At 41.8% G+C, this 26,271-nt stretch overlaps 2 protein-coding genes and 7 non-coding genes across 10 annotated transcripts; all 9 read left to right on the top strand.

The window, feature by feature from the left end:
• Nucleotides 1-571: 571 nt before the first annotated feature.
• trnak-uuu lies at nt 572-644 on the top strand. The gene has a single exon. It is a non-coding gene; the product is annotated as a tRNA-Lys (tRNA).
• Nucleotides 645-1,346: 702 nt separating this feature from the next.
• On the top strand, nt 1,347-1,419 carry trnak-uuu. The gene has a single exon. It is a non-coding gene; the product is annotated as a tRNA-Lys (tRNA).
• A 2,243-nt stretch (nt 1,420-3,662) lies between these two features.
• Nucleotides 3,663-3,735, top strand: trnak-uuu. The gene has a single exon. It is a non-coding gene; the product is annotated as a tRNA-Lys (tRNA).
• A 1,473-nt stretch (nt 3,736-5,208) lies between these two features.
• Nucleotides 5,209-5,281, top strand: trnak-uuu. The gene has a single exon. It is a non-coding gene; the product is annotated as a tRNA-Lys (tRNA).
• Nucleotides 5,282-6,753: 1,472 nt separating this feature from the next.
• On the top strand, nt 6,754-6,826 carry trnak-uuu. Its single transcript has one exon. It is a non-coding gene; the product is annotated as a tRNA-Lys (tRNA).
• Nucleotides 6,827-8,299: 1,473 nt separating this feature from the next.
• On the top strand, nt 8,300-8,372 carry trnak-uuu. Its single transcript has one exon. It is a non-coding gene; the product is annotated as a tRNA-Lys (tRNA).
• A 1,473-nt stretch (nt 8,373-9,845) lies between these two features.
• trnak-uuu lies at nt 9,846-9,918 on the top strand. The gene has a single exon. It is a non-coding gene; the product is annotated as a tRNA-Lys (tRNA).
• Nucleotides 9,919-12,910: 2,992 nt separating this feature from the next.
• Nucleotides 12,911-14,927, top strand: LOC124850933. Of its 2 annotated transcripts, none has more exons than XM_047336808.1 (5): nt 12,911-13,358; nt 13,897-14,046; nt 14,139-14,225; nt 14,324-14,444; nt 14,548-14,714. In XM_047336808.1, exons 1-4 carry the CDS (start codon nt 13,206-13,208, stop codon nt 14,420-14,422), a joined length of 489 nt encoding a protein of 162 aa, XP_047192764.1. In that variant the 5' UTR covers nt 12,911-13,205; the 3' UTR covers nt 14,423-14,444; nt 14,548-14,714. The 2 variants fall into 2 exon arrangements, with proteins under 2 accessions (XP_047192764.1, XP_047192763.1); XM_047336807.1 differs by having other exon boundaries at nt 12,912-13,358; nt 14,316-14,444; nt 14,548-14,927.
• A 174-nt stretch (nt 14,928-15,101) lies between these two features.
• Nucleotides 15,102-20,504, top strand: LOC118318122. Its single transcript, XM_047336806.1, has 9 exons — nt 15,102-15,374; nt 15,477-16,075; nt 16,182-16,509; nt 16,712-17,516; nt 17,611-17,820; nt 17,939-18,234; nt 18,463-18,624; nt 18,718-18,888; nt 18,977-20,504. The coding sequence occupies exons 1-9, from the start codon at nt 15,156-15,158 to the stop codon at nt 20,081-20,083; spliced, it is 3,897 nt and encodes a 1,298-aa protein (XP_047192762.1). The 5' UTR covers nt 15,102-15,155; the 3' UTR covers nt 20,084-20,504.
• Nucleotides 20,505-26,271: the final 5,767 nt, after the last annotated feature.

The raw sequence follows: 26,271 nt of genomic DNA, 5'->3' as shown, positions 1-26,271 counted from the left end.
CAGGCTGTGCACTCTTCATTGAGGAGATTGCATTGAGAATTTCTACTGAGTACGTACCCTAATATCTGAGGTTTCAGGGATCAAGTCCCTGTTCGCATTGGGGATTTTTACTCACTAAATACCTTAATATTTGAGCAAAATTTTCTTGAGGTTGCATACACGCTGAAATTGTTTTTCAGAACAGTTTAATACCATCGCATGTATCCACGTAGTGTGTCTAGAAGGACTGAAACTACAGGGAATGCACAACATATAGAAATCCTTTACTTTGGCATTGTTCCACCACTTGCTTCCAACAGTAAAGGTGTTCCTTGTCATAGGTTCCCCAAGACTGGTCAACAATGATGAGGGATGAACATCTACAGTGTTGTTCTTCCACCTCTAGAGTCCAGCAGTATCAGCGTTTCTTGTCAGAGATTCCCCAAGATTGGAAAACCATGATGGATTAACAGTTTTGCTCTACTGAATACCAAGTTATGGTTACAGTTTCAGTGTGGATAAAAGTGTGAGTCTATGTAATGTTGTATTTGGACTACATGAAAAAATATGTCCACCTGAAAATCCTCTTGAAGCCTGGGTAGCTCAGTCGGTAGAGCATCAGACTTTTAATCTGAGGGTCCAGGGTTCAAGTCCCTGTTCCGGTGGTGGGTTCCCCAATGCAATTCACTTTACAGTTTATTGTAAATTGATGTCAACATGTTTATACCCAAATGTTCTTGAGACTGCCTATTCAATCGTGTGACAATCTGAGGGTCCACAGTTCAAGTCCCTCTTCAGGCTGTGCACTCTTCATTGAGGAGATTGCATTGAGAGTTTCTACTGAGTACATACCCTAATATCTGAGGTTTCAGGGATCAAGTCCCTGTTCGCATTAGTGATTTTTACTCAGTAAATACCTTAATATTTGAGCAAAATTTTCTTGAGGTTGCATACACGCTGAAATTGTTTTTCAGAACAGTTTAATACCATCGCATGTATCCACGTAGTGTGTCTAGAAGGACTGAAACTACAGGGAATGCACAACATATAGAAATCCTTTACTTTGGCATTGTTCCACCACTTGCTTCCAACAGTAAAGGTGTTCCTTGTCATAGGTTCCCCAAGACTGGTCAACAATGATGAGGGATGAACATCTACAGTGTTGTTCTTCCACCTCTAGAGTCCAGCAGTATCAGCGTTTCTTGTCATAGATTCCCCAAGATTGGAAAACCATGATGGATTAACAGTTTTGCTATACTGAATACCAAGTTATGGCTACATTTTCAGTGTGGATAAAAGTGTGAGTCTATGTAATGTTGTATGTGGACTACATGAAAAAAGTATGTCCACCTGAAAATTCTCTTGAAGCCTGGGTAGCTCAGTCGGTAGAGCATCAGACTTTTAATCTGAGGGTCCAGGGTTCAAGTCCCTGTTCAGGTGGTAGGTTCCCCAATATAATTCACTTTACAGTTTATTGTAAATTGATATCAACATGTTTATACCCAAATGTTCTTGAGACTGCCTATTCAATCGTGTGACAATCTGAGGGTCCACAGTTCAAGTCCCTCTTCAGGCTGTGCACTCTTCATTGAGGAGATTGCATTGAGAGTTTCTACTTAGTACATACCCTAATATCTGAGGTTTCAGGGATCAAGTCCCTGTTCGCATTAGTGATTTTTACTCAGTAAATACCTTAATATTTGAGCAAAATGTTCTTGAGGTTGCATACACGCTGAAATTGTTTTTCAGAACAGTTTAATACCATCGCATGTATCCACGTAGTGTGTCTAGAAGGACTGAAACTACAGGGAATGCACAACATATAGAAATCCTTTACTTTGGCATTGTTCCACCACTTGCTTCCAACAGTAAAGGTGTTCCTTGTCATAGGCTCCCCAAGACTGGTCAACAGTGATGAGGGATGAACGTCTACACTGTTGTTCTTCCACCTCTAGAGTCCAGCAGTATCAGCGTTTCTTGTCATAGATTCCCCAAGATTGGAAAACCATGATGGATTAACAGTTTTGCTATACTGAATACCAAGTTATGGCTACATTTTCAGTGTGGATAAAAGTGTGAGTCTATGTAATGTTGTATTTGGACTACATGAAAAAAATATGTCCACCTGAAAATCCTCTTGAAGCCTGGGTAGCTCAGTCGGTAGAGCATCAGACTTTTAATCTGAGGGTCCAGGGTTCCTTTTCAGATGGTGGATTCACCAATGCCATGTTCACGTTACACTTTATTGGAAATTTATATCAACATGTTTAAATCTAAATGTTCTTGAGACTGCCTATTCAATCGTGTGACAATCTGAGGGTCTACAGTTCAAGTCCCTCTTCAGGCTGTGCACTCTTCATTGAGGAGATTGCATTGAGAGTTTCTACTGAGTACATACCCTAATATCTGAGGTATCAGGGATCAAGTCCATGTTCGCATTAGTGATTTTTACTCAGTAAATACCTTAATATTTGAGCAAAATGTTCTTGAGGTTGCATACACGCTGAAATTGTTTTTCAGAACAGTTTAATACCATCGCATGTATCCACGTAGTGTGTCTAGAAGGACTGAAACTACAGGGAATGCACAACATATAGAAATCCTTTACTTTGGCATTCTTCCACCACTTGCTTCCAACAGTAAAGGTGTTCCTTGTCATAGGTTCCCCAAGACTGGTCAACAGTGATGAGGGATGAACATCTACAGTGTTGTTCTTCCACCTCTAGAGTCCAGCAGTATCAGCGTTTCTTGTCATAGATTCCCCAAGATTGGAAAACCATGATGGATTAACAGTTTTGCTCTACTGAATACCAAGTTATGGTTACAGTTTCAGTGTGGATAAAAGTGTGAGTCTATGTAATGTTGTATTTGGACTACATGAAAAAATATGTCCACCTGAAAATCCTCTTGAAGCCTGGGTAGCTCAGTCGGTAGAGCATCAGACTTTTAATCTGAGGGTCCAGGGTTCCTTTTCAGATGGTGGATTCACCAATGCCATGTTCACGTTAGACTTTATTGGAAATTTATATCAACATGTTTAAATCCAAATGTTCTTGAGACTGCCTATTCAATCGTGTGACAATCTGAGGGTCCACAGTTCAAGTCCCTCTTCAGGCTGTGCACTCTTCATTGAGGAGATTGCATTGAGAGTTTCTACTGAGTACATACCCTAATATCTGAGGTTTCAGGGATCAAGTCCCTGTTCGCATTAGTGATTTTTACTCAGTAAATACCTTAATATTTGAGCAAAATGTTCTTGAGGTTGCATACACGCTGAAATTGTTTTTCAGAACAGTTTAATACCATCGCATGTATCCACGTAGTGTGTCTAGAAGGACTGAAACTACAGGGAATGCACAACATTTAGAAATCCTTTACTTTGGCATTGTTCCACCACTTGCTTCCTACAGTAAAGGTGTTCCTTGTCATAGGCTCCCCAAGACTGGTCAACAGTGATGAGGGATGAACGTCTACAGTGTTATTCTTCCACCTCTAGAGTCCAGCAGTATCAGCGTTTCTTGTCATTGATTCCCCAAGATTGGAAAACCATGATGGATTAACAGTTTTGCTATACTGAATACCAAGTTATGGCTACATTTTCAGTGTGGATAAAAGTGTGAGTCTATGTAATGTTGTATTTGGACTGCATGAAAAAAATATGTCCACCTGAAAATCCTCTTGAAGCCTGGGTAGCTCAGTCGGTAGAGCATCAGACTTTTAATCTGAGGGTCCAGGGTTCAAGTCCCTGTTCAGGTGGTGGGTTCCCCAATGCAATTCACTTTACAGTTTATTGTAAATTCATATCAACATGTTTATACCCAAATGTTCTTGAGACTGCCTATTCAATCGTGTGACAATCTGAGGGTCCACAGTTCAAGTCCCTCTTCAGGCTGTGCACTCTTCATTGAGGAGATTGCATTGAGAGTTTCTACTGAGTACATACCCTAATATCTGAGGTTTCAGGGATCAAGTCCCCGTTCGCATTAGTGATTTTTACTCAGTAAATACCTTAATATTTGAGCAAAATTTTCTTGAGGTTGCATACACGCTGAAATTGTTTTTCAGAACAGTTTAATACCATCGCATGTATCCACGTAGTGTGTCTAGGAGGACTGAAACTACAGGGAATGCACAACATTTAGAAATCCTTTACTTTGGCATTGTTCCACCACTTGCTTCCTACAGTAAAGGTGTTCCTTGTCATAGGCTCCCCAAGACTGGTCAACAATGATGAGGGATGAACATCTACACTGTTGTTCTTCCACCTCTAGAGTCCAGCAGTATCAGCGTTTCTTGTCATAGATTCCCCAAGATTGGAAAACCATGATGGATTAACAGTTTTGCTCTACTGAATACCAAGTTATGGTTACAGTTTCAGTGTGGATAAAAGTGTGAGTCTATGTAATGTTGTATTTGGACTACATGAAAAAATATGTCCACCTGAAAATCCTCTTGAAGCCTGGGTAGCTCAGTCGGTAGAGCATCAGACTTTTAATCTGAGGGTCCAGGGTTCCCTGTTTGGGTGCTGGGTTCCCCGATGCAATTCACTTTAAAGTTTATTGTAGATTGATATCAACATGTTTATACCCAAATGTTCTTGAGACTGCCTATTCAATCGTGTGACAATCTGAGGGTCCACAGTTCAAGTCCCTCTTCAGGCTGTGCACTCTTCATTGAGGAGATTGCATTGAGAGTTTCTACTGAGTACATACCCTAATATCTGAGGTTTCAGGGATCAAGTCCCTGTTCGCATTAGTGATTTTTACTCAGTAAATACCTTAATATTTGAGCAAAATGTTCTTGAGGTTGCATACACGCTGAAATTGTTTTTCAGAACAGTTTAATACCATCGCATGTATCCACGTAGTGTGTCTAGAAGGACTGAAACTACAGGGAATGCACAACATATAGAAATCCTTTACTTTGGCATTGTTCCACCACTTGCTTCCTACAGTAAAGGTGTTCCTTGTCATAGGCTCCCCAAGACTGGTCAACAGTGATGAGGGATGAACGTCTACACTGTTGTTCTTCCACCTCTAGAGTCCAGCAGTATCAGCGTTTCTTGTCATAGATTCCCCAAGATTGGAAAACCATGATGGATTAACAGTTTTGCTATACTGAATACCAAGTTATGGCTACATTTTCAGTGTGGATAAAAGTGTGAGTCTATGTAATGTTGTATATTTGGACTGCATGAAAAAAATATGTCCACCTGAAAATCCTCTTGAAGCCTGGGTAGCTCAGTCGGTAGAGCATCAGACTTTTAATCTGAGGGTCCAGGGTTCAAGTCCCTGTTCAGGTGGTGGGTTCCCCAATGCAATTCACTTTACAGTTTATTGTAAATTCATATCAACATGTTTATACCCAAATGTTCTTGAGACTGCCTATTCAATCGTGTGACAATCTGAGGGTCCACAGTTCAAGTCCCTCTTCAGGCTGTGCACTCTTCATTGAGGAGATTGCATTGAGAGTTTCTACTGAGTACATACCCTAATATCTGAGGTTTCAGGGATCAAGTCCCCGTTCGCATTAGTGATTTTTACTCAGTAAATACCTTAATATTTGAGCAAAATTTTCTTGAGGTTGCATACACGCTGAAATTGTTTTTCAGAACAGTTTAATACCATCGCATGTATCCACGTAGTGTGTCTAGGAGGACTGAAACTACAGGGAATGCACAACATTTAGAAATCCTTTACTTTGGCATTGTTCCACCACTTGCTTCCTACAGTAAAGGTGTTCCTTGTCATAGGCTCCCCAAGACTGGTCAACAATGATGAGGGATGAACATCTACACTGTTGTTCTTCCACCTCTAGAGTCCAGCAGTATCAGCGTTTCTTGTCATAGATTCCCCAAGATTGGAAAACCATGATGGATTAACAGTTTTGCTCTACTGAATACCAAGTTATGGTTACAGTTTCAGTGTGGATAAAAGTGTGAGTCTATGTAATGTTGTATTTGGACTACATGAAAAAATATGTCCACCTGAAAATCCTCTTGAAGCCTGGGTAGCTCAGTCGGTAGAGCATCAGACTTTTAATCTGAGGGTCCAGGGTTCCTTTTCAGATGGTGGATTCACCAATGCCATGTTCACGTTAGACTTTATTGGAAATTTATATCAACATGTTTAAATCCAAATGTTCTTGAGACTGCCTATTCAATCGTGTGACAATCTGAGGGTCCACAGTTCAAGTCCCTCTTCAGGCTGTGCACTCTTCATTGAGGAGATTGCATTGAGAGTTTCTACTGAGTACATACCCTAATATCTGAGGTTTCAGGGATCAAGTCCCTGTTCGCATTAGTGATTTTTACTCAGTAAATACCTTAATATTTGAGCAAAATGTTCTTGAGGTTGCATACACGCTGAAATTGTTTTTCAGAACAGTTTAATACCATCGCATGTATCCACGTAGTGTGTCTAGAAGGACTGAAACTACAGGGAATGCACAACATTTAGAAATCCTTTACTTTGGCATTGTTCCACCACTTGCTTCCTACAGTAAAGGTGTTCCTTGTCATAGGCTCCCCAAGACTGGTCAACAGTGATGAGGGATGAACGTCTACAGTGTTATTCTTCCACCTCTAGAGTCCAGCAGTATCAGCGTTTCTTGTCATTGATTCCCCAAGATTGGAAAACCATGATGGATTAACAGTTTTGCTATACTGAATACCAAGTTATGGCTACATTTTCAGTGTGGATAAAAGTGTGAGTCTATGTAATGTTGTATTTGGACTGCATGAAAAAAATATGTCCACCTGAAAATCCTCTTGAAGCCTGGGTAGCTCAGTCGGTAGAGCATCAGACTTTTAATCTGAGGGTCCAGGGTTCAAGTCCCTGTTCAGGTGGTGGGTTCCCCAATGCAATTCACTTTACAGTTTATTGTAAATTCATATCAACATGTTTATACCCAAATGTTCTTGAGACTGCCTATTCAATCGTGTGACAATCTGAGGGTCCACAGTTCAAGTCCCTCTTCAGGCTGTGCACTCTTCATTGAGGAGATTGCATTGAGAGTTTCTACTGAGTACATACCCTAATATCTGAGGTTTCAGGGATCAAGTCCCCGTTCGCATTAGTGATTTTTACTCAGTAAATACCTTAATATTTGAGCAAAATTTTCTTGAGGTTGCATACACGCTGAAATTGTTTTTCAGAACAGTTTAATACCATCGCATGTATCCACGTAGTGTGTCTAGGAGGACTGAAACTACAGGGAATGCACAACATTTAGAAATCCTTTACTTTGGCATTGTTCCACCACTTGCTTCCTACAGTAAAGGTGTTCCTTGTCATAGGCTCCCCAAGACTGGTCAACAATGATGAGGGATGAACATCTACACTGTTGTTCTTCCACCTCTAGAGTCCAGCAGTATCAGCGTTTCTTGTCATAGATTCCCCAAGATTGGAAAACCATGATGGATTAACAGTTTTGCTCTACTGAATACCAAGTTATGGTTACAGTTTCAGTGTGGATAAAAGTGTGAGTCTATGTAATGTTGTATTTGGACTACATGAAAAAATATGTCCACCTGAAAATCCTCTTGAAGCCTGGGTAGCTCAGTCGGTAGAGCATCAGACTTTTAATCTGAGGGTCCAGGGTTCCCTGTTTGGGTGCTGGGTTCCCCGATGCAATTCACTTTAAAGTTTATTGTAGATTGATATCAACATGTTTATACCCAAATGTTCTTGAGACTGCCTATTCAATCGTGTGACAATCTGAGGGTCCACAGTTCAAGTCCCTCTTCAGGCTGTGCACTCTTCATTGAGGAGATTGCATTGAGAGTTTCTACTGAGTACATACCCTAATATCTGAGGTTTCAGGGATCAAGTCCCTGTTCGCATTAGTGATTTTTACTCAGTAAATACCTTAATATTTGAGCAAAATGTTCTTGAGGTTGCATACACGCTGAAATTGTTTTTCAGAACAGTTTAATACCATCGCATGTATCCACGTAGTGTGTCTAGAAGGACTGAAACTACAGGGAATGCACAACATATAGAAATCCTTTACTTTGGCATTGTTCCACCACTTGCTTCCTACAGTAAAGGTGTTCCTTGTCATAGGCTCCCCAAGACTGGTCAACAGTGATGAGGGATGAACGTCTACACTGTTGTTCTTCCACCTCTAGAGTCCAGCAGTATCAGCGTTTCTTGTCATAGATTCCCCAAGATTGGAAAACCATGATGGATTAACAGTTTTGCTATACTGAATACCAAGTTATGGCTACATTTTCAGTGTGGATAAAAGTGTGAGTCTATGTAATGTTGTATATTTGGACTGCATGAAAAAAATATGTCCACCTGAAAATCCTCTTGAAGCCTGGGTAGCTCAGTCGGTAGAGCATCAGACTTTTAATCTGAGGGTCCAGGGTTCAAGTCCCTGTTCAGGTGGTGGGTTCCCCAATGCAATTCACTTTACAGTTTATTGTAAATTCATATCAACATGTTTATACCCAAATGTTCTTGAGACTGCCTATTCAATCGTGTGACAATCTGAGGGTCCACAGTTCAAGTCCCTCTTCAGGCTGTGCACTCTTCATTGAGGAGATTGCATTGAGAGTTTCTACTGAGTACATACCCTAATATCTGAGGTTTCAGGGATCAAGTCCCCGTTCGCATTAGTGATTTTTACTCAGTAAATACCTTAATATTTGAGCAAAATTTTCTTGAGGTTGCATACACGCTGAAATTGTTTTTCAGAACAGTTTAATACCATCGCATGTATCCACGTAGTGTGTCTAGGAGGACTGAAACTACAGGGAATGCACAACATTTAGAAATCCTTTACTTTGGCATTGTTCCACCACTTGCTTCCTACAGTAAAGGTGTTCCTTGTCATAGGCTCCCCAAGACTGGTCAACAATGATGAGGGATGAACATCTACACTGTTGTTCTTCCACCTCTAGAGTCCAGCAGTATCAGCGTTTCTTGTCATAGATTCCCCAAGATTGGAAAACCATGATGGATTAACAGTTTTGCTCTACTGAATACCAAGTTATGGTTACAGTTTCAGTGTGGATAAAAGTGTGAGTCTATGTAATGTTGTATTTGGACTACATGAAAAAATATGTCCACCTGAAAATCCTCTTGAAGCCTGGGTAGCTCAGTCGGTAGAGCATCAGACTTTTAATCTGAGGGTCCAGGGTTCCCTGTTTGGGTGCTGGGTTCCCCGATGCAATTCACTTTAAAGTTTATTGTAGATTGATATCAACATGTTTATACCCAAATGTTCTTGAGACTGCCTATTCAATCGTGTGACAATCTGAGGGTCCACAGTTCAAGTCCCTCTTCAGGCTGTGCACTCTTCATTGAGGAGATTGCATTGAGAGTTTCTACTGAGTACATACCCTAATATCTGAGGTTTCAGGGATCAAGTCCCTGTTCGCATTAGTGATTTTTACTCAGTAAATACCTTAATATTTGAGCAAAATGTTCTTGAGGTTGCATACACGCTGAAATTGTTTTTCAGAACAGTTTAATACCATCGCATGTATCCACGTAGTGTGTCTAGAAGGACTGAAACTACAGGGAATGCACAACATATAGAAATCCTTTACTTTGGCATTGTTCCACCACTTGCTTCCTACAATAAAGGTGTTCCTTGTCATAGGCTCCCCAAGACTGGTCAACAGTGATGAGGGATGAACGTCTACACTGTTGTTCTTCCACCTCTAGAGTCCAGCAGTATCAGCGTTTCTTGTCATAGATTCCCCAAGATTGGAAAACCATGATGGATTAACAGTTTTGCTATACTGAATACCAAGTTATGGCTACATTTTCAGTGTGGATAAAAGTGTGAGTCTATGTAATGTTGTATATTTGGACTGCATGAAAAAAATATGTCCACCTGAAAATCCTCTTGAAGCCTGGGTAGCTCAGTCGGTAGAGCATCAGACTTTTAATCTGAGGGTCCAGGGTTCAAGTCCCTGTTCAGGTGGTGGGTTCCCCAATGCAATTCACTTTATAGTTTATTGTAAATTCATATCAACATGTTTATACCCAAATGTTCTTGAGACTGCCTATTCAATCGTGTGACAATCTGAGGGTCCACAGTTCAAGTCCCTCTTCAGGCTGTGCACTCTTCATTGAGGAGATTGCATTGAGAGTTTCTACTGAGTACATACCCTAATATCTGAGGTTTCAGGGATCAAGTCCCCGTTCGCATTAGTGATTTTTACTCAGTAAATACCTTAATATTTGAGCAAAATTTTCTTGAGGTTGCATACACGCTGAAATTGTTTTTCAGAACAGTTTAATACCATCGCATGTATCCACGTAGTGTGTCTAGGAGGACTGAAACTACAGGGAATGCACAACATTTAGAAATCCTTTACTTTGGCATTGTTCCACCACTTGCTTCCTACAGTAAAGGTGTTCCTTGTCATAGGCTCCCCAAGACTGGTCAACAATGATGAGGGATGAACATCTACACTGTTGTTCTTCCACCTCTAGAGTCCAGCAGTATCAGCGTCTCTTGTCATAGATTCCCCAAGATTGGAAAACCATGATGGATTAACAGTTTTGCTCTACTGAATACCAAGTTATGGTTACAGTTTCAGTGTGGATAAAAGTGTGAGTCTATGTAATGTTGTATTTGGACTACATGAAAAAATATGTCCACCTGAAAATCCTCTTGAAGCCTGGGTAGCTCAGTCGGTAGAGCATCAGACTTTTAATCTGAGGGTCCAGGGTTCCCTGTTTGGGTGCTGGGTTCCCCGATGCAATTCACTTTAAAGTTTATTGTAAATTGATATCAACATGTTTATACCCAAATGTTCTTGAGACTGCCTATTCAATCGTGTGACAATCTGAGGGTCCACAGTTCAAGTCCCTCTTCAGGCTGTGCACTCTTCATTGAGGAGATTGCATTGAGAATTTCTACTGAATACATACCCTAATATCTGAGGTTTCAGGGATCAAGTCCCTGTTCGCATTGGGGATTTTTACTCAGTAAATACCTTAATATTTGAGCAAAATGTTCTTGAGGTTGCATACACGCTGAAATTGTTTTTCAGAACAGTTTAATACCATCGCATGTATCCACGTAGTGTGTCTAGAAGGACTGAAACTACGGGGAATGCACAACATTTAGAAATCCTTTACTTTGGCATTGTTCCACCACTTGCTTCCTACAGTAAAGGTGTTCCTTTTCATAGGCTCCCCAAGACTGGTCAACAATGATGAGGGATGAACATCTACACTGTTGTTCTTCCACCTCTAGAGTCCAGCAGTATCAGCGTTTCTTGTCATAGATTCCCCAAGATTGGAAAACCATGATGGATTAACAGTTTTGCTCTACTGAATACCAAGTTATGGTTACAGTTTCAGTGTGGATAAAAGTGTGAGTCTATGTAATGTTGTATTTGGACTACATGAAAAAATATGTCCACCTGAAAATCCTCTTGAAGCCTGGGTAGCTCAGTCGGTAGAGCATCAGACTTTTAATCTGAGGGTCCAGGGTTCCCTGTTTGGGTGCTGGGTTCCCCGATGCAATTCACTTTAAAGTTTATTGTAAATTGATATCAACATGTTTATACCCAAATGTTCTTGAGACTGCCTATTCAATCGTGTGACAATCTGAGGGTCCACAGTTCAAGTCCCTCTTCAGGCTGTGCACTCTTCATTGAGGAGATTGCATTGAGAATTTCTACTGAATACATACCCTAATATCTGAGGTTTCAGGGATCAAGTCCCTGTTCGCATTGGGGATTTTTACTCAGTAAATACCTTAATATTTGAGCAAAATGTTCTTGAGGTTGCATACACGCTGAAATTGTTTTTCAGAACAGTTTAATACCATCGCATGTATCCACGTAGTGTGTCTAGAAGGACTGAAACTACGGGGAATGCACAACATTTAGAAATCCTTTACTTTGGCATTGTTCCACCACTTGCTTCCTACAGTAAAGGTGTTCCTTTTCATAGGCTCCCCAAGACTGGTCAACAATGATGAGGGATGAACATCTACACTGTTGTTCTTCCACCTCTAGAGTCCAGCAGTATCAGCGTTTCTTGTCATAGATTCCCCAAGATTGGAAAACCATGATGGATTAACAGTTTTGCTCTACTGAATACCAAGTTATGGTTACAGTTTCAGTGTGGATAAAAGTGTGAGTCTATGTAATGTTGTATTTGGACTACATGAAAAAATATGTCCACCTGAAAATCCTCTTGAAGCCTGGGTAGCTCAGTCGGTAGAGCATCAGACTTTTAATCTGAGGGTCCAGGGTTCCTTTTCAGATGGTGGATTTACCAATGCCATGTTCACGTTAACCTTTATTGGATATTTATATCAACATGTTTAAATCCAAATGTTCTTGAGACTGCCTATTCAATCGTGTGACAATCTGAGGGTCCACAGTTCAAGTCCCTCTTCAGGCTGTGCACTCTTCATTGAGGAGATTGCATTGAGAATTTCTACTGAGTACATACCCTAATATCTGAGGTTTCAGGGATCAAGTCCCTGTTCGCATTGGGGATTTTTACTCACTAAATACCTTAATATTTGAGCAAAATGTTCTTGAGGTTGCATACACGCTGAAATTGTTTTTCAGAACAGTATAATACCATCGCATGTATCCACGTAGTGTGTCTAGAAGGACTGAAACTACGGGGAATGCACAACATTTAGAAATCCTTTACTTTGGCATTGTTCCACCACTTGCTTCCTACAGTAAAGGTGTTCCTTGTCATAGGCTCCCCAAGACTGGTCAACAGTGATGAGGGATGAACGTCTACAGTGTTATTCTTCCACCTCTAGAGTCCAGCAGTATCAGCGTTTCTTGTCATAGATTCCCCAAGATTGGAAAACCATGATGGATTAACATTTTTTGCTATACTGAATACCAAGTTATGGCTACATTTTCAGTGTGGATAAAAGTGTGAGTCTATGTAATGTTGTATTTGGACTACATGAAAAAAGTATGTCCACCTGAAAATCTTCTTGAAGCCTGGGTAGCGGTGCCCGACGAGGGATAGTCTGTATAACCCTGTCGAATCACGTCTCGGCATTTCCATCTTTTCGACAGCCAATAACTGACGTCTATCTCCATCTTTCCGGAGCGGTCCAATCTCGGCTCGTTATCTCCATTTTTTAGACAGCAAATCGCTGAGGTCTATCTCCATCTTTCCGGAGCGGTCCAATCTCGGCTCGTTATTTCCATTTTTTCGACGGCAAATCGCTGAGGTCTATCTCCATCTTTCGCCGCTGTTGAGCTACGTCACATGTTTTCGTCGGCCAATCGGCGTGTCCGCTCTCCATCTTCTGACAGCCAATCACCGTGGCCCCGCTACGGGAGTCACAGAAGCGCTCGAAATTCGAAGTTGTCGATTACCTCTTCGAATCCGGACGACACGACACTCGAATATCATCGAAAGGTAAGATGTCAGCGAAGTTGTTTCATTTTATCGGGTCGCGAGTGACGTAGCTAGCTAGAACATATGTATTACACACAAAAAACGACTTTAACAGGGGTTTAAAACAAAAGTTTAAATACGTTGTGAATTACGAATTTTTAAATTCACCAATTTATCAATTCATTCATAACTGTAGTGGCCATTACAGTCTTTATCAGCGTCGGTTACAGTTTTGCAGTATTAAGATAAAAGTGACTGTCATTACTTGTTGTCACTGTAATTTGATAGATAAAATCTTGGCGAAAATGGCTCCTATACTGTCTGTGCCCATCCCCCCACCGCCGGAATCGGTTCCCTGTTATTTAAGAGGTTCAGTAAGATAGCTTTCCTCGTACTGCTATAAATCATTTTCTTTTCGTGGTTTTTATCAATTAATGATTGATTATAAAGTTTTCTAAACTTGTATGTTTTGTCATGGCATAATAACATATTATACATGGAGCACAAATGTGTCAAAATTACCCTAATTTACAAAAAAAATATTTTTTTTTATTGTCAGATGGCTTCAAAAGACAAAAAGCACAGGGCTATGGGTGATGAGGAGTGGATGTCACGCCTGCGACGGTTCGCTGCTGTTGGGGTCTGGCCCTCTGATGCAGGAAACAGGCCGGCGCCACGTCAGAAAAAGTGGCATGATCTGTATCTGAAGGTATACTTGAAGAAAGTGATATGTGTACAATAATTAAACTTAAAGCCATGCCATAATCCTGCAGCTCAGCTCACTGTCAAACAATATTACAGATTGAGAAATGCCCGATGCAGCGGAGGGGACAAATGTCTCTGTTTGGAGGGACACAGACATGCAGCTGTGGCTTCCATACAAAGAAGGTATCAGATGACATACAAAACATTATGATGTGTTGGTGTGTGTTGTATTCTGTATAGTAAAATTTCATGGTCATTTCTTGGAACCTGTAGCCCTCCAGCTCGGTACCTGCCTCTCCCTCAGCGACACCACAACCAAGACTCTCAACGCCACCAGTGTCAGGATCCTCCTCTTCAACACCTGGTCTGACAGTGCGTAAGCCCGCTTTGACTTTGGCATCGGTAAGTAATGCGGAAGCACTGATACTGATACTTATATTTGTAATGTATTTGAATATCTTAATTTTAAAAGGATCCACCTCGCGTTATTTTTTCTTCTCATCAGTTTACGAAACCGCGGTTCGGTGGGTCTCACGGGGCCAATTTAACGCCAAACCTCGATTTGGCTAGGAAGCATGTGAACAAGGTAATGTAAGGAGAGTGACAGCTTATGACACAGTGAACAAGGTCTCCTGTGGAGCTCAGCAAAGCAGGAGGCATGACGATCCTGGTTCCATCCCTTAAGGCCTTCCAGAAGGTACAGCTGGAAATTCAGGCCGTTGGCACTCGTTCCTTAAGACAGAAGCAGTATGAGAAATAACTATATGATGTTTTTTGTCACTGTTTACAACATAATAATAATAAATTATATTTGTTTCATACTAACCTGGAATGAACCTGTTGAGATGCAGGTGGAAGGACTCGAGCGATGTGGACCCTCTAGCACACCTGTCATGTGGCAGGACGATGCCCTCCTTGGTGGTGGTGCCAGTCTGAGCATACAGGAGTACACCTGGTTCATCCTGGATGCACTTAACGTGCCTCCTCTGGGTTTGCAAGATGTCCTGCATCCTCTCCTTGTTTTTTGCGTTTTCATTTGTTAAATATATGTTGAAATGATCTTGTTTTAATTACTGTAATAACTATTTTGGTAATAACATTTTTTTATTTATAATGTTGTTAACTGTGCTCTCATTCTCTCAGCCCACAAGTAGCGCTTCGTTGTCCTCGGCCGTGTCCAGCACTGTTTCATGCGCCACAGGGAGGAGGACCCCGTCACCTGGCCACAGTCCCAGGAGATACGTTCAGACTGTTTCCCCTCTGTCTCTTCCTCCTTCTCCTGTGTCTTCGATGGCCTCCACTTCCTCGGTTCCATCAGCCGCTACTAGAGTTGTGAGAAACACTTCAATTAACTTGTTGTCTTCACTCCCACTTTTATTAAACTGGAAACAATGATAATATTTAACCCTTTTTTAATTTTAATTTACAAATCAGGAAGTGTCAGCTACCACCTCCACTGGTTCCTCCTCTGCTCCTCTCCCCCCTGTGACCTCAGCACCTGCCGTTGCTTCTCCATCTATTGCTGGTCCCTCAACCCATCCTGCTCCTGACCCTCTTCCGTTGGCCGGAAATGTGGAGGCTGATGCTGGTTCAGCACCTGGCTGGCTCCCTGCTAAACTCCTGAAGACCATTCCTCTTCAAGATCAGAAATGGATTTCAGCAGCTTTGTGGAAGCACCAGCGGCTGCGCTCTGACCTCAAACTCTGGTATGATCCACCAGAGCCAGCATTGATTTATCACCAGATCCCCACTCCAGAGCGATTTTTCAATCACCGGCTTCTTGTGTGGATGCCATACCACCTTTGGAAGGTCAGGCTTACCTGTCCTGTGTGTGGTAAACATCTCACAGGCTATGGAGCCCACAAGAGAGCCCGCCAGGTTCTGGATATTGACAGGTATTACCTGTTGATAACAGAGACTCTCTGGTGCAGCGCAGTTGGTTGCAAAACCAGCTACATTTCCACCAGCAAAACCATTTTGGACCAGCTGGACTTGGCCCACAGGCTTGAGTTCCGAATAATCCTTACTCAAAGGTGAGTAACTGAGATTATTCATTTTATGTCTCTTTTTTTTTGTCAATGAAACACACTGCAAATGAGCTGATTTTATTGTTTGTCTCTTTCCCTTTGTTTAACGCAGATATGCTTGTGACATGCGTGTCATAAGATTTCTGAGAGAGAGGACCCTTGGTAACAGTTCCTCCCGCTTGGTCAAGCAGCTGAGGGAAAACCACAGCGAGGAGTGGCTTAAGCAACTCTGCCGGTACCTTGGTGCATGCTCGGACTTTGCTGCCCGGCCATGCCTGCTCCCTGTCCAGTTCCAGGAGCCGCCTGAGCCAGTAGCCATACCATCTCACAGGTGGATGCTGGCTGTTTATGGCAGAGACATCCTGAGCAGGCTTGAACACATCAAGGCCAGCATAACATCTACCTTTGGCAGTATCCTGAAAATGGACTCCACGAAAAAAGTACATATTTTTAACTGTGAATGCTGTAGTATTCTACAATGCAGTAGAATACACTGTACATTACAATTATTACATTAGAAGTACATTTGTGAAATATGAATTGAATGCTTTATTTAAAAACAAAGAAACATAGTACTATTATACAAGCATTACACATTTCCGATGTATTTAATCACCAACTGACCTTTATGTGTGATTACAGATCACTAAGAAGCTGTCGGGCCTTGCCAAGGGGACCGCCTTGTGGCTTACATCTGTGAGCAACGAGGTGGGCCAAATCCTCATCAGTGTCCTGACTGCTCAGGAGGGTCCCGCTCTGGACATTATGGTAGCTGACCTCATCCGCAGGTACAGCAATGCTAGTGTGACCCCTCCTCAGCTACTTTATGTAGACTGTGACTGTTGTCTGGAGGGCAGAGGGCAGACTAAATTGCAGCAAAGATTTGGTGGATGGCCAGACCTGGTTGTGAAACTGGATATATACCATTTCATGCGGCGACTGGCATCGGGGTGTACAAAGGATGCACATCCTTTGTACCCCATCTTCATGGCAAAGCTGTCATGCTGCATTTTTGAGTGGGACAGTGAAGATGTTGCCTTGGTGCGGCGAGCAAAGAGGGAACAGTTGAAACGCGAAGGTGTCCCTGGCATCACTGAGAAAATGGTAGACCAGCACATTACCAAGGATGAACTGGCCCGGCACTGCAGAAGGCGGACAAGAGGAGAGCAGCAGACCATTGTTCTGATTGAGTGCCTCTTAAATGAGCTGATGGGGGAAAAGGGCAGAGACCTTCTTGGTGTCCCTCTCTTGGACCAGGAGAGAATGCAGCACATCTGGCAAACCCAGAGGAGGCACGTTAAGTGCATCCAGGATGAACCAGGTGTACTCCTGTATGCTCAGACTGGCACCACCACCAAAGAGGGCATCATCCTGCCAAATTACAGGTGTGCTAGAGGGTCCACATCGCTCGAGTCCTTCCACCTGCATCTCAACAGGTTCATTCCAGGTTAGTATGAAACAAATATAATTTATTATTATTATGTTGTAAACAGTGACAAAAAACATCATATAGTTATTTCTCATACTGCTTCTGTCTTAAGGAACGAGTGCCAACGGCCTGAATTTCCAGCTGTACCTTCTGGAAGGCCTTAAGAGATGGAACCAGGACCGTCATGCCGCATCTCTGGCAGTCAAGCCTCCTGCTTTGCTGACCTACTCAGGAGACCTTGTTCAATGTGTCAACACACACAGTGTCAAGGTGCTTGGAAGGAAGCTCGTCCCCTCTTTTCAGCCACCGGCCGTTTACACTGGTGAGTTTGAGCTTTTCATAGTGATGAGGTTATTTTTCATATGCATAAAAAAGAATAAACTTTTTAATGCATTGTCTGAAAGCCAATTTTCCTATTTCTATTCTCTTGTCTGTCTCAGGGGAGCTAATAGGTATCGATTACCTGTACCGCCAGACAGGCCAGGCCCTGCAGGATGTACATCCTGACTCGGAGGAGACTGATCAGATGCTGGAGGATGTAGGCACTGAAGAAGAGTTGGAAGTTGAGAGCTTTGAGGATTCTGGTTTGAGCCTCAGCCTGGACCCCACCATTGAGCTGCTGGACTTGTCCTCTGGTCCATCACCCGACTCCACCAGCTCAGCCAGCCTTCCAACTCCCTCCTCTCTCCATCCTACTGCATCTTGTAGCGCTGCAGCAGCGACTGAGCAACATGTGGTAATTATTCTTGTCACATGTTTTTTGTCATATGATGTCAGTGAATTTACATTTAGCTCATGGTAATCTGACCTTAAAGTTTCATTGCAATCTTTATTTTTAATAACATTGCAATAACGAAAAAGTAACATAAATAAAGGGCAATGATTTCACATATATTCAATAAATGAATGAATAAATGCATAATCCAAACAGATAAACTCTGATTTAATGCCATTTTATTTCTAGATTGTTCACGAGCCCTCCGGCCCATCAGCCCTCCCTGCCGGCTCCAGACTTCCTGTAGTGCTCCCAACTACTACCAGATTCCAAGCTACTGTCCCTCCTGCTGCAACTGCTGGTCCTTCGGCATCACCTCCCATCACTCATGCTGCACCTCAACAACAGCTTGTAAGTGCTTTTGTATATAATGTGTCATAATCTCTTTTAATTTGTCGTATATTGTGATTTTTTATTTGTTTTCTAATCCTTTTTGTTTCCCAGCCTTTGGATGTTCCAAAAAGAATCAGGTCTGGCCTATCAGCTGTCACCACTGGCTCAGCTTCTGTTCGTCCTCTTCTCCCAACCACACTCGCAACCACTGTCCCTGCTGCTACAGCTACTGCTATGGCTGGATTACGAGCCATCACCCCAGCAGCACCTGAGCAGCAACAGGTGAGTCTATTATGTGACAATTTATACTATGCCACATGTGTTAGGGTTCTGTTATGTTTTTTTTCTCACTATAATGTACTCTTACTAGGCTGTGGATGAGCGTTGTGTCCCAGGGATGGAGCGTGTGGACTGCCTAGCCGAGTACTTGGTTGGGCTGAGGACTGAAACTGGCCAGACGCTCAACAACCAGCAGGCCAGCACTATCATAGCCCTGTGGCAGAACCTCCTGCCATATGATCAGCAGCGGGTGACATACGCTGCACGCCACCAGGTGCGTCTCACATCAGGTCGCTTCAGGTGTTCCAAAAAGAAACCTGAATTTACGCCTGGTGTAGAGAGTATGACCCGCTGTGTCTTAGGATCAACAGGATCCCCTGCTCAGTGGCCAGATTGTTGTCGTTTGGTAGAGTCCATCTTTGTCAAACTATGTAGCATATATAAGAGCCCCAAAAAACAGGGCAAATGTGCTCTGACTAGATGGACTCTGATTCTCAGGGACTACAGCAAAATCAGGCAGCTGGTCCTGGCTAACGGTGCAGTCATGCAGGGCACTACTCTGCAGTTGTTTGATGTTAATCAAACAACTCTCATTCAGTGGCACAATAAGCGACTGAAGAGGCAGGACAGTAACATTCTGCTGCAAGGGGTCAACTTGCCTCCTGCAATTCCAGTAGCTCGTGCCCCTCTCCCACCCGTACAGATACGCCCCGCTGTTGCACCCCTACAGCCAGGCCCTCAACATCAGTACCACTTGCCACCAAGTACAGCAGGACAGGCAGTGGTCAAGAGGAAGTCTGCTGCTCCAGCCCATCACCTCCATGCCCCGAAGGCTCTCTGCCCGAGATTGCCAGCCCCGAGGCAGTTGTTTCCTCAGCCAGCACCTCCGCCTACCTCTGCCCGCTTCCCTTTTGTCATCGACCCCAGCCCTGCTATTGGCCCAATTGTGTTTTTGGCCCCACAAGTACCTGCAGCCAAATCCATTGCCCCTCATGGCCCCCTTCCCACCCCATCACCTGCACGTAGGCCATACAATCGGACAACAGACAAAAATAAATGCAGTCAGTGCCACCAGCCCCGGAACAAAGACAATGGCCATGGTCAATATTATGGGTACATTTACTGTCCCCAAAATGCTAACATGTCCCTTGACCAGTGGATGGAAGAGATGAGGAGGAAGAGGGCACAAAAAAAATAAATCTGTTTCATTCTTTAAGTGTAAAAAGTTTTTAAATGATTGAAAAAAAGTTAGATTTTTATCATATTCCAAGTGACCTTCTAAAGTATGTAGAGTTTTCTTTTGACAGTTTTATATTTGTATTTATTTGTATTTATTTATTTTATTTATTCTATTTATTCTATTTATTTTATTTAAATATTTGATCTAATTTTGTTTGCTATAGTCACGTGTGAGTAGATATTTAAGTTTGTCTGTATGTAGCCTTTTAAAGTATGCAGAGTTTTATTTATGTTTCTCTTTCTTATTTGTATATTCCTTATATTTATTGTATATAGTGATTTCCTGAGTTTTTGGTTCATAAAAGTTAAATGTTTGTTGCATATGTGTGAGAGAGAATAGAGATTTATATTTCGTAATAAATTTGCACTTTATTTCGCCAGCAGTAGTTTTGACATTTATACAAAAATGATCTGTTCTGTTTTCAATACTTTGAGAAGGAGCTACGGATCCAAAGGTTGCCGGATCAAACCCCAGTGGTTACAAGCTTTTTTAACCCAACTCTTACCAAGGATTATGAACCTTTCAATTATCACTTAATAACTTATACAAGGACCTCAGCTTTTTGAGAATGCCAGAGAGCCACATTTCCCTTCTTTTTCTCTCTTTTTCTTCCTTTTTCTCTTCCCCCTCTCTTCCCCTTCTTTCCCCTTCTTTCCTCTTCTTCCCCCACCCAAACAGACTATTGTTCCCCAGCTTTAGCGGAGTCGGTAGAGCATCAGACTTTTAATCTGAGGGTCCAGGGTTCAAGTCCCTGTTCAGGTGGTGGGTTCCCCAATGCAATTCACTTTACAGTTTATTGTAGATTGATATCAACATGTTTATACCCAAATGTTCTTGAGACTGCCTCAAATGTTCTTGAGACTGCCTATTCAATCGTGTGACAATCTGAGGGTCCACAGTTCAAGTCCCTCTTCAGGCTGTGCACTCTTCATTGAGGAGATTGCATTGAGAGTTTCTACTGAGTACATACCCTAATATCTGAGGTTTCAGGGATCAAGTCCCTGTTCGCATTAGTGATTTTTACTCAGTAAATACCTTAATATTTGAGCAAAATGTTCTTGAGGTTGCATACACGCTGAAATTGTTTTTCAGAACAGTTTAATACCATCGCATGTATCCACGTAGTGTGTCTAGAAGGACTGAAACTACAGGGAATGCACAACATATAGAAATCCTTTACTTTGGCATTGTTCCACCACTTGCTTCCTACAGTAAAGGTGTTCCTTGTCATAGGCTCCCCAAGACTGGTCAACAGTGATGAGGGATGAACGTCTACACTGTTGTTCTTCCACCTCTAGAGTCCAGCAGTATCAACGTTTCTTGTCATAGACTCCCCAAGATTGGAAAACCATGATGGATTAACAGTTTTGCTCTACTGAATACCAAGTTATGGTTACAGTTTCAGTGTGGATAAAAGTGTGAGTCTATGTAATGTTGTATTTGGACTACATGAAAAAATATGTCCACCTGAAAATCCTCTTGAAGCCTGGGTAGCTCAGTCGGTAGAGCATCAGACTTTTAATCTGAAGGTCTAGGGTTCAATTCAATTCAACTTTATTTGTATAGCGCCATATCACAACATACATTGTCTCAAGGCACTTTACATAGTGAGGTCAATATTACAATATTACAGGGAAAACCCAACAAATCCCACAATGAGCAAAGCACTTGGCGACGGTGGAGAGAAAAAAATCCCTTTTAACAGGAAGAAATCTCTGACAGAACCAGACTCAGTTGTGGGCGGTCATCTGTCTCGACCGGTTGGGATGAGGAGAGAGAGGAGGAAGAGAGGAGAGGTGGGCAGAAAGAGGGTGGGATACTTATAATTAAAAAATACAATTATGTTGTTGTCATTATTAGTGATGATATTAATATTAATATTAATAACAGCAATAATAATAATGACGGGTTTGGGTCCTGCAGCTCTGGGGTCAGAGATACACTAGGAGAGATAGAAAACACAAACAGGGTTAGTGACATGTACTGTAAACATATCGGGGGATGGGGGGGTAGTATAACAGTTGCTTTAATTTCTACCAGACTGATACTTATAATTAGTGAAAACTGATACTTATAAATACAATGATGTTATTAATAATAATGATAGTAATAATAATAATGACGGGTTTGGATCCTGCAGATCTGGGGTCAGATCTACTAGGGGAGAGAGAAAACAGAGTTAGTGACATGTAATGTAGATACATGGGGGCAGAGAGAGAGAGAGAGAGAGAGAGAGATTGAAAAGGTGGGAGAAGGAGAGAGATATAAAGGGAGAGAGGGAGGGAGAAGGAGAGAACGGGAGAGGGAGAAAGATGCTCATGATATAAGTTCCCCCAGCAGTCTAGGCCTATAACAGCATAATAAAGAAATGGTTTATTAAACACCTGAGCAGTTCTAACTATAAGCTTTATCAAAAAGGAAGGTTTTAAGTTTAACTTTAAATGTAGACAGGGTATCTGCATCCCTGACACAAACTGGGACCTGGTTCCAGAGGAGAGGAGCCTGGTGGCTGAAGGCTCTGCCTCCCATTCTACTTTTACAGACTCTGGGAACCACAAGTAATCCTGCATTTACAGAGCGAAGTGATCTATTGGGATAATATGAAACTAGGAGCTCTGTAAGATATGATGGAGCTTGATTATTAAGGGCTTTGTATGTTAGGAGCAGTATTTTGAATTCTATTCTGAATTTTACAGGAAGCCAATGCAGAGATTCTAACACTGGAGAAATATGATCTCTTTTTCTAGTTCCTGTCAGAACTCGAGCTGCGGCATTTTGGATTAGCTGGAGGCTTTTCACAGACTTATTGGGGCATCCTAGCAGTAATGAATTACAGTAGTCCAGTCTAGAAGTAACAAAAGCATGGACTAGTTTTTCAGCATCCTTTTGAGAGAGGATGTTTCTAATGTTCTTGATATTGCGCAGGTGAAAGAAGGCTGTCCTAGAGACTTGTTTTAGGTGTGAGTCAAAGGACATGTCCTGGTCAAAGGTAACTCCAAGGTTTCTCACAGTAGAGCTGGAGGCCAAGGTAATGCCATCCAAAGTAACTATATGATCAGATAATGTTTCTCTGAGGTGTTTAGGGCAGAGTATAATGACCTCAGTTTTTTCTGAGTTTAGAAGTAAAAAATTATAAGTCATCCAGGCCTTTATGTCTTTAAGACAATCCAGAAGTTTGTCGACCTGATTAGTTTCATCTGGCTTTATAGATAAATACAGCTGGGTATCATCAGCGTAGCAATGGAAATTGATGCGGCGTTTTCTTATAATATTGCCTAAAGGAAGTATATATAGAGTGAAAAGTATCGGTCCCAGTACAGAACCTTGTGGTACTCCATGTCTCACTTTTGTATGCATGGAAGATTTGTTATTAACGTTAACAAACTGAAATCTATCAGATAAGTAGGACTTAAACCATTCTAGTGCTGTTCCTTTAATCCCAATGTGTTCTAGTCTCTGTAACAGAATTTTGTGATCGATGGTATCAAATGCAGCACTAAGATCTAAAAGGACGAGAATAGAAACATATCCACTGTCTGAGGCCATGTGAAGGTCGTTGGTAACCTTCAGTAGTGCTGTTTCTGTACTATGATGTTTTCTAAAACCTGACTGAAAGTCTTCAAGCAGACTATTCCTGTGTAAATAGTCACATAACTGGTTAGCAACAGTTTTTTCAAGGATTTTAGAGATAAAGGGGAGGTTTGATATGGGTCTATAGTTAGCTAAGATATCTGGGTCCAGAGTTGGTTTTTTGAGCAGAGGTTTAACTACTGCCACCTTAAAGGCCTTTGGTACATAGCCTGTCAATATAGATAAATTGATCTGATCTAATATGGAATTATTAATTAAAGGTAATACATCCTTAAATAGCCTTGATGGAATAGGATCTAAAAGACAGGTTGATGACTTGGATGAAGTGACAAGTGAAGTCAGCTCAGCCAGATCTATAGGGGAGAAGCATTCTAAATAAAAATTAGGCGATACTATTAGTTCAGAACCTACAGTACTGGACCATGTGCCATTAGTGGGAAGAAGCTGGTAAATTTTTTCTCTGATGGTAATAATCTTATTAGTAAAGAAACTCATGAAATCATTGCTACTTAGAGTTGGAGGAATAGACTGTTCAGTAGAGCTTTTACTCTCAGTCAGCCTGGCTACAGTGCTGAAGAGGAACCTGGGGTTGTTTTTATTTTCCTCTATTAGTGAAGAAAAATAATTGGTTCTGGCATTTCGGAGGGCTTTCTTATATGTAATTAAACTATTTTTCCAGTCTAGGTGAGAATCATCTAGACTATTGGAACGCCACTTCCTTTCTAACCTACGTGACGTCTGTTTTAAAGCGCGTGTCTGTGCATTAAACCATGGAGCTATCCTCCTCTGTTTGACTGTCTTCTTTTTCAGAGGGGCGACAGTGTCAAGTGTGGAACGTAGTGAGGCTGCTGCACTATCAACAACATCATCAATTTGTATGGGGGTAAAGTTTTGATAACGATCCTGCACTGTATCGACACATGGCAGTAGAGTAAATAACGAAGGAACTGTTTCTTTGAATTTACTAACAGAGTTTTCTGATAGACACCTGCTGTAATAGAACTTTTCTCCAAATTCAGTAAAGTTAATAATGGAGAATTCAAATGTAACTAAGTAGTGATCGGACAGAGGGTTTTGAGGAAATACTATAAGATTGTCAATGTCTATGCCATAGGTCAGAACGAGGTCGAGGGTGTGATTAAAACAGTGAGTGGGTTTGTTTACATGTTGAGTAAAACCAATTGAGTCTATGAGCGAATTAAAGGCAGAACTAAGACTGTCGTTGGCAACATCCACATGAACGTTGAAGTCACCCACTATAATAACTTTATCTGTGCTAAGGACCAACTCAGATAAAAAGTCTGAAAATTCAGATAAAAATTCAGAGTAAGGGCCTGGTGGTCGATAAACAACGACTACAATAACTGGTTTTTGACAATTCCAGCTATGGTGAAGGAGGCTAAGAGTTAGGCTTTCAAATGAGTTAAAACTATGGTTAAGTCGAGCGTTAAGCAATAAGTCTGCTTGGTAGATTGCTGCTACTCCTCCTCCTCGTCCTGTGGTCCGAGGAATATGAGTATTATTATAAGAGGGAGGTGTTGATTCATTTAAACTAACATATTTTTCTGGCTGTAGCCAGGTTTCAGTCATACAGAATAAATCAACGTGCTGATCAGTTATCAGATCATTCACTAACAAAGATTTAGATGGGAGTGACCTAATATTAAATAATCCACATTTTATTGTTCTGTTGTTAGGTTCATTTATAGGCTTTGTGTTGATCTTTATGAGATTTGTGTGAATTACACCTCTTTTATTTCCCTTTGGATTAGATAGTTGAAGTGGTCGTGGGGCAGAAACAGTTTCTATGGGGTTTTGTGGGGGTGACTGCTGTAATAGAAGCGCAGAGAAGCGTGTAAGACTGCAACTCTGCTTCCTGGTCCCAACTCTGAAAAGTCACGGGGTTGACCGTCTAGGTAACCGAGTCAGGTTTCTACAAATGAGAGCTGCACCATCCAAAGTTGGATGAATGCCGTCTCTCCGCATCAGACCAGGAATTCTCCAAAAGGTGCGCCAGTTATCTATGAAGCCCACATTGTTATCTGGACACCACCTCTAGAGTCCAGCAGTATCAGCGTTTCTTGTCATATATTCCCCAAGATTGGAAAACCATGATGGATTAACAGTTTTGCTCTACTGAATACCAAGTTATGGTTACAGTTTCAGTGTGGATAAAAGTGTGAGTCTATGTAATGTTGTATTTGGACTACATGAAAAAATATGTCCACCTGAAAATCCTCTTGAAGCCTGGGTAGCTCAGTCGGTAGAGCATCAGACTTTTAATCTGAGGGTCCAGGGTTCCCTGTTTGGGTGCTGGGTTCCCCGATGCAATTCACTTTAAAGCTTATTGTAAATTGATATCAACATGTTTATACCCAAATGTTCTTGAGACTGCCTATTCAATCGTGTGACAATCTGAGGGTCCACAGTTCAAGTCCCTCTTCAGGCTGTGCACTCTTCATTGAGGAGATTGCATTGAGAGTTTCTACTGAGTACATACCCTAATATCTGAGGTTTCAGGGATCAAGACCCTGTTCGCATTGGTGATTTTTACT

This window comes from Scophthalmus maximus, chromosome 13 (genome assembly GCF_022379125.1).
Source record: "Scophthalmus maximus strain ysfricsl-2021 chromosome 13, ASM2237912v1, whole genome shotgun sequence".
NCBI lineage: Eukaryota > Metazoa > Chordata > Actinopteri > Pleuronectiformes > Scophthalmidae > Scophthalmus > Scophthalmus maximus.
Note: the sequence above shows the minus strand (reverse complement) of the source record. Positions and strands in the feature narration are given on the sequence as shown.

Coding starts and splice junctions, on each gene's coding strand:
- LOC124850933 (XM_047336807.1), top strand. CDS start 13,206: ATGTTTTCGTCGGCCAATCGGCGTGTCCGCTCTCCATCTTCTGACAGC. Junction 14,047..14,138: donor GGCATGATCTGTATCTGAAG/GTATACTTGAAG, acceptor ACAATATTACAG/ATTGAGAAATGCCCGATGCA. Junction 14,445..14,547: donor CCGCTTTGACTTTGGCATCG/GTAAGTAATGCG, acceptor TCTTCTCATCAG/TTTACGAAACCGCGGTTCGG.
- LOC118318122 (XM_047336806.1), top strand. CDS start 15,156: ATGTTGTTAACTGTGCTCTCATTCTCTCAGCCCACAAGTAGCGCTTCG. Junction 16,076..16,181: donor CGAATAATCCTTACTCAAAG/GTGAGTAACTGA, acceptor TGTTTAACGCAG/ATATGCTTGTGACATGCGTG. Junction 18,889..18,976: donor CAGCACCTGAGCAGCAACAG/GTGAGTCTATTA, acceptor TACTCTTACTAG/GCTGTGGATGAGCGTTGTGT.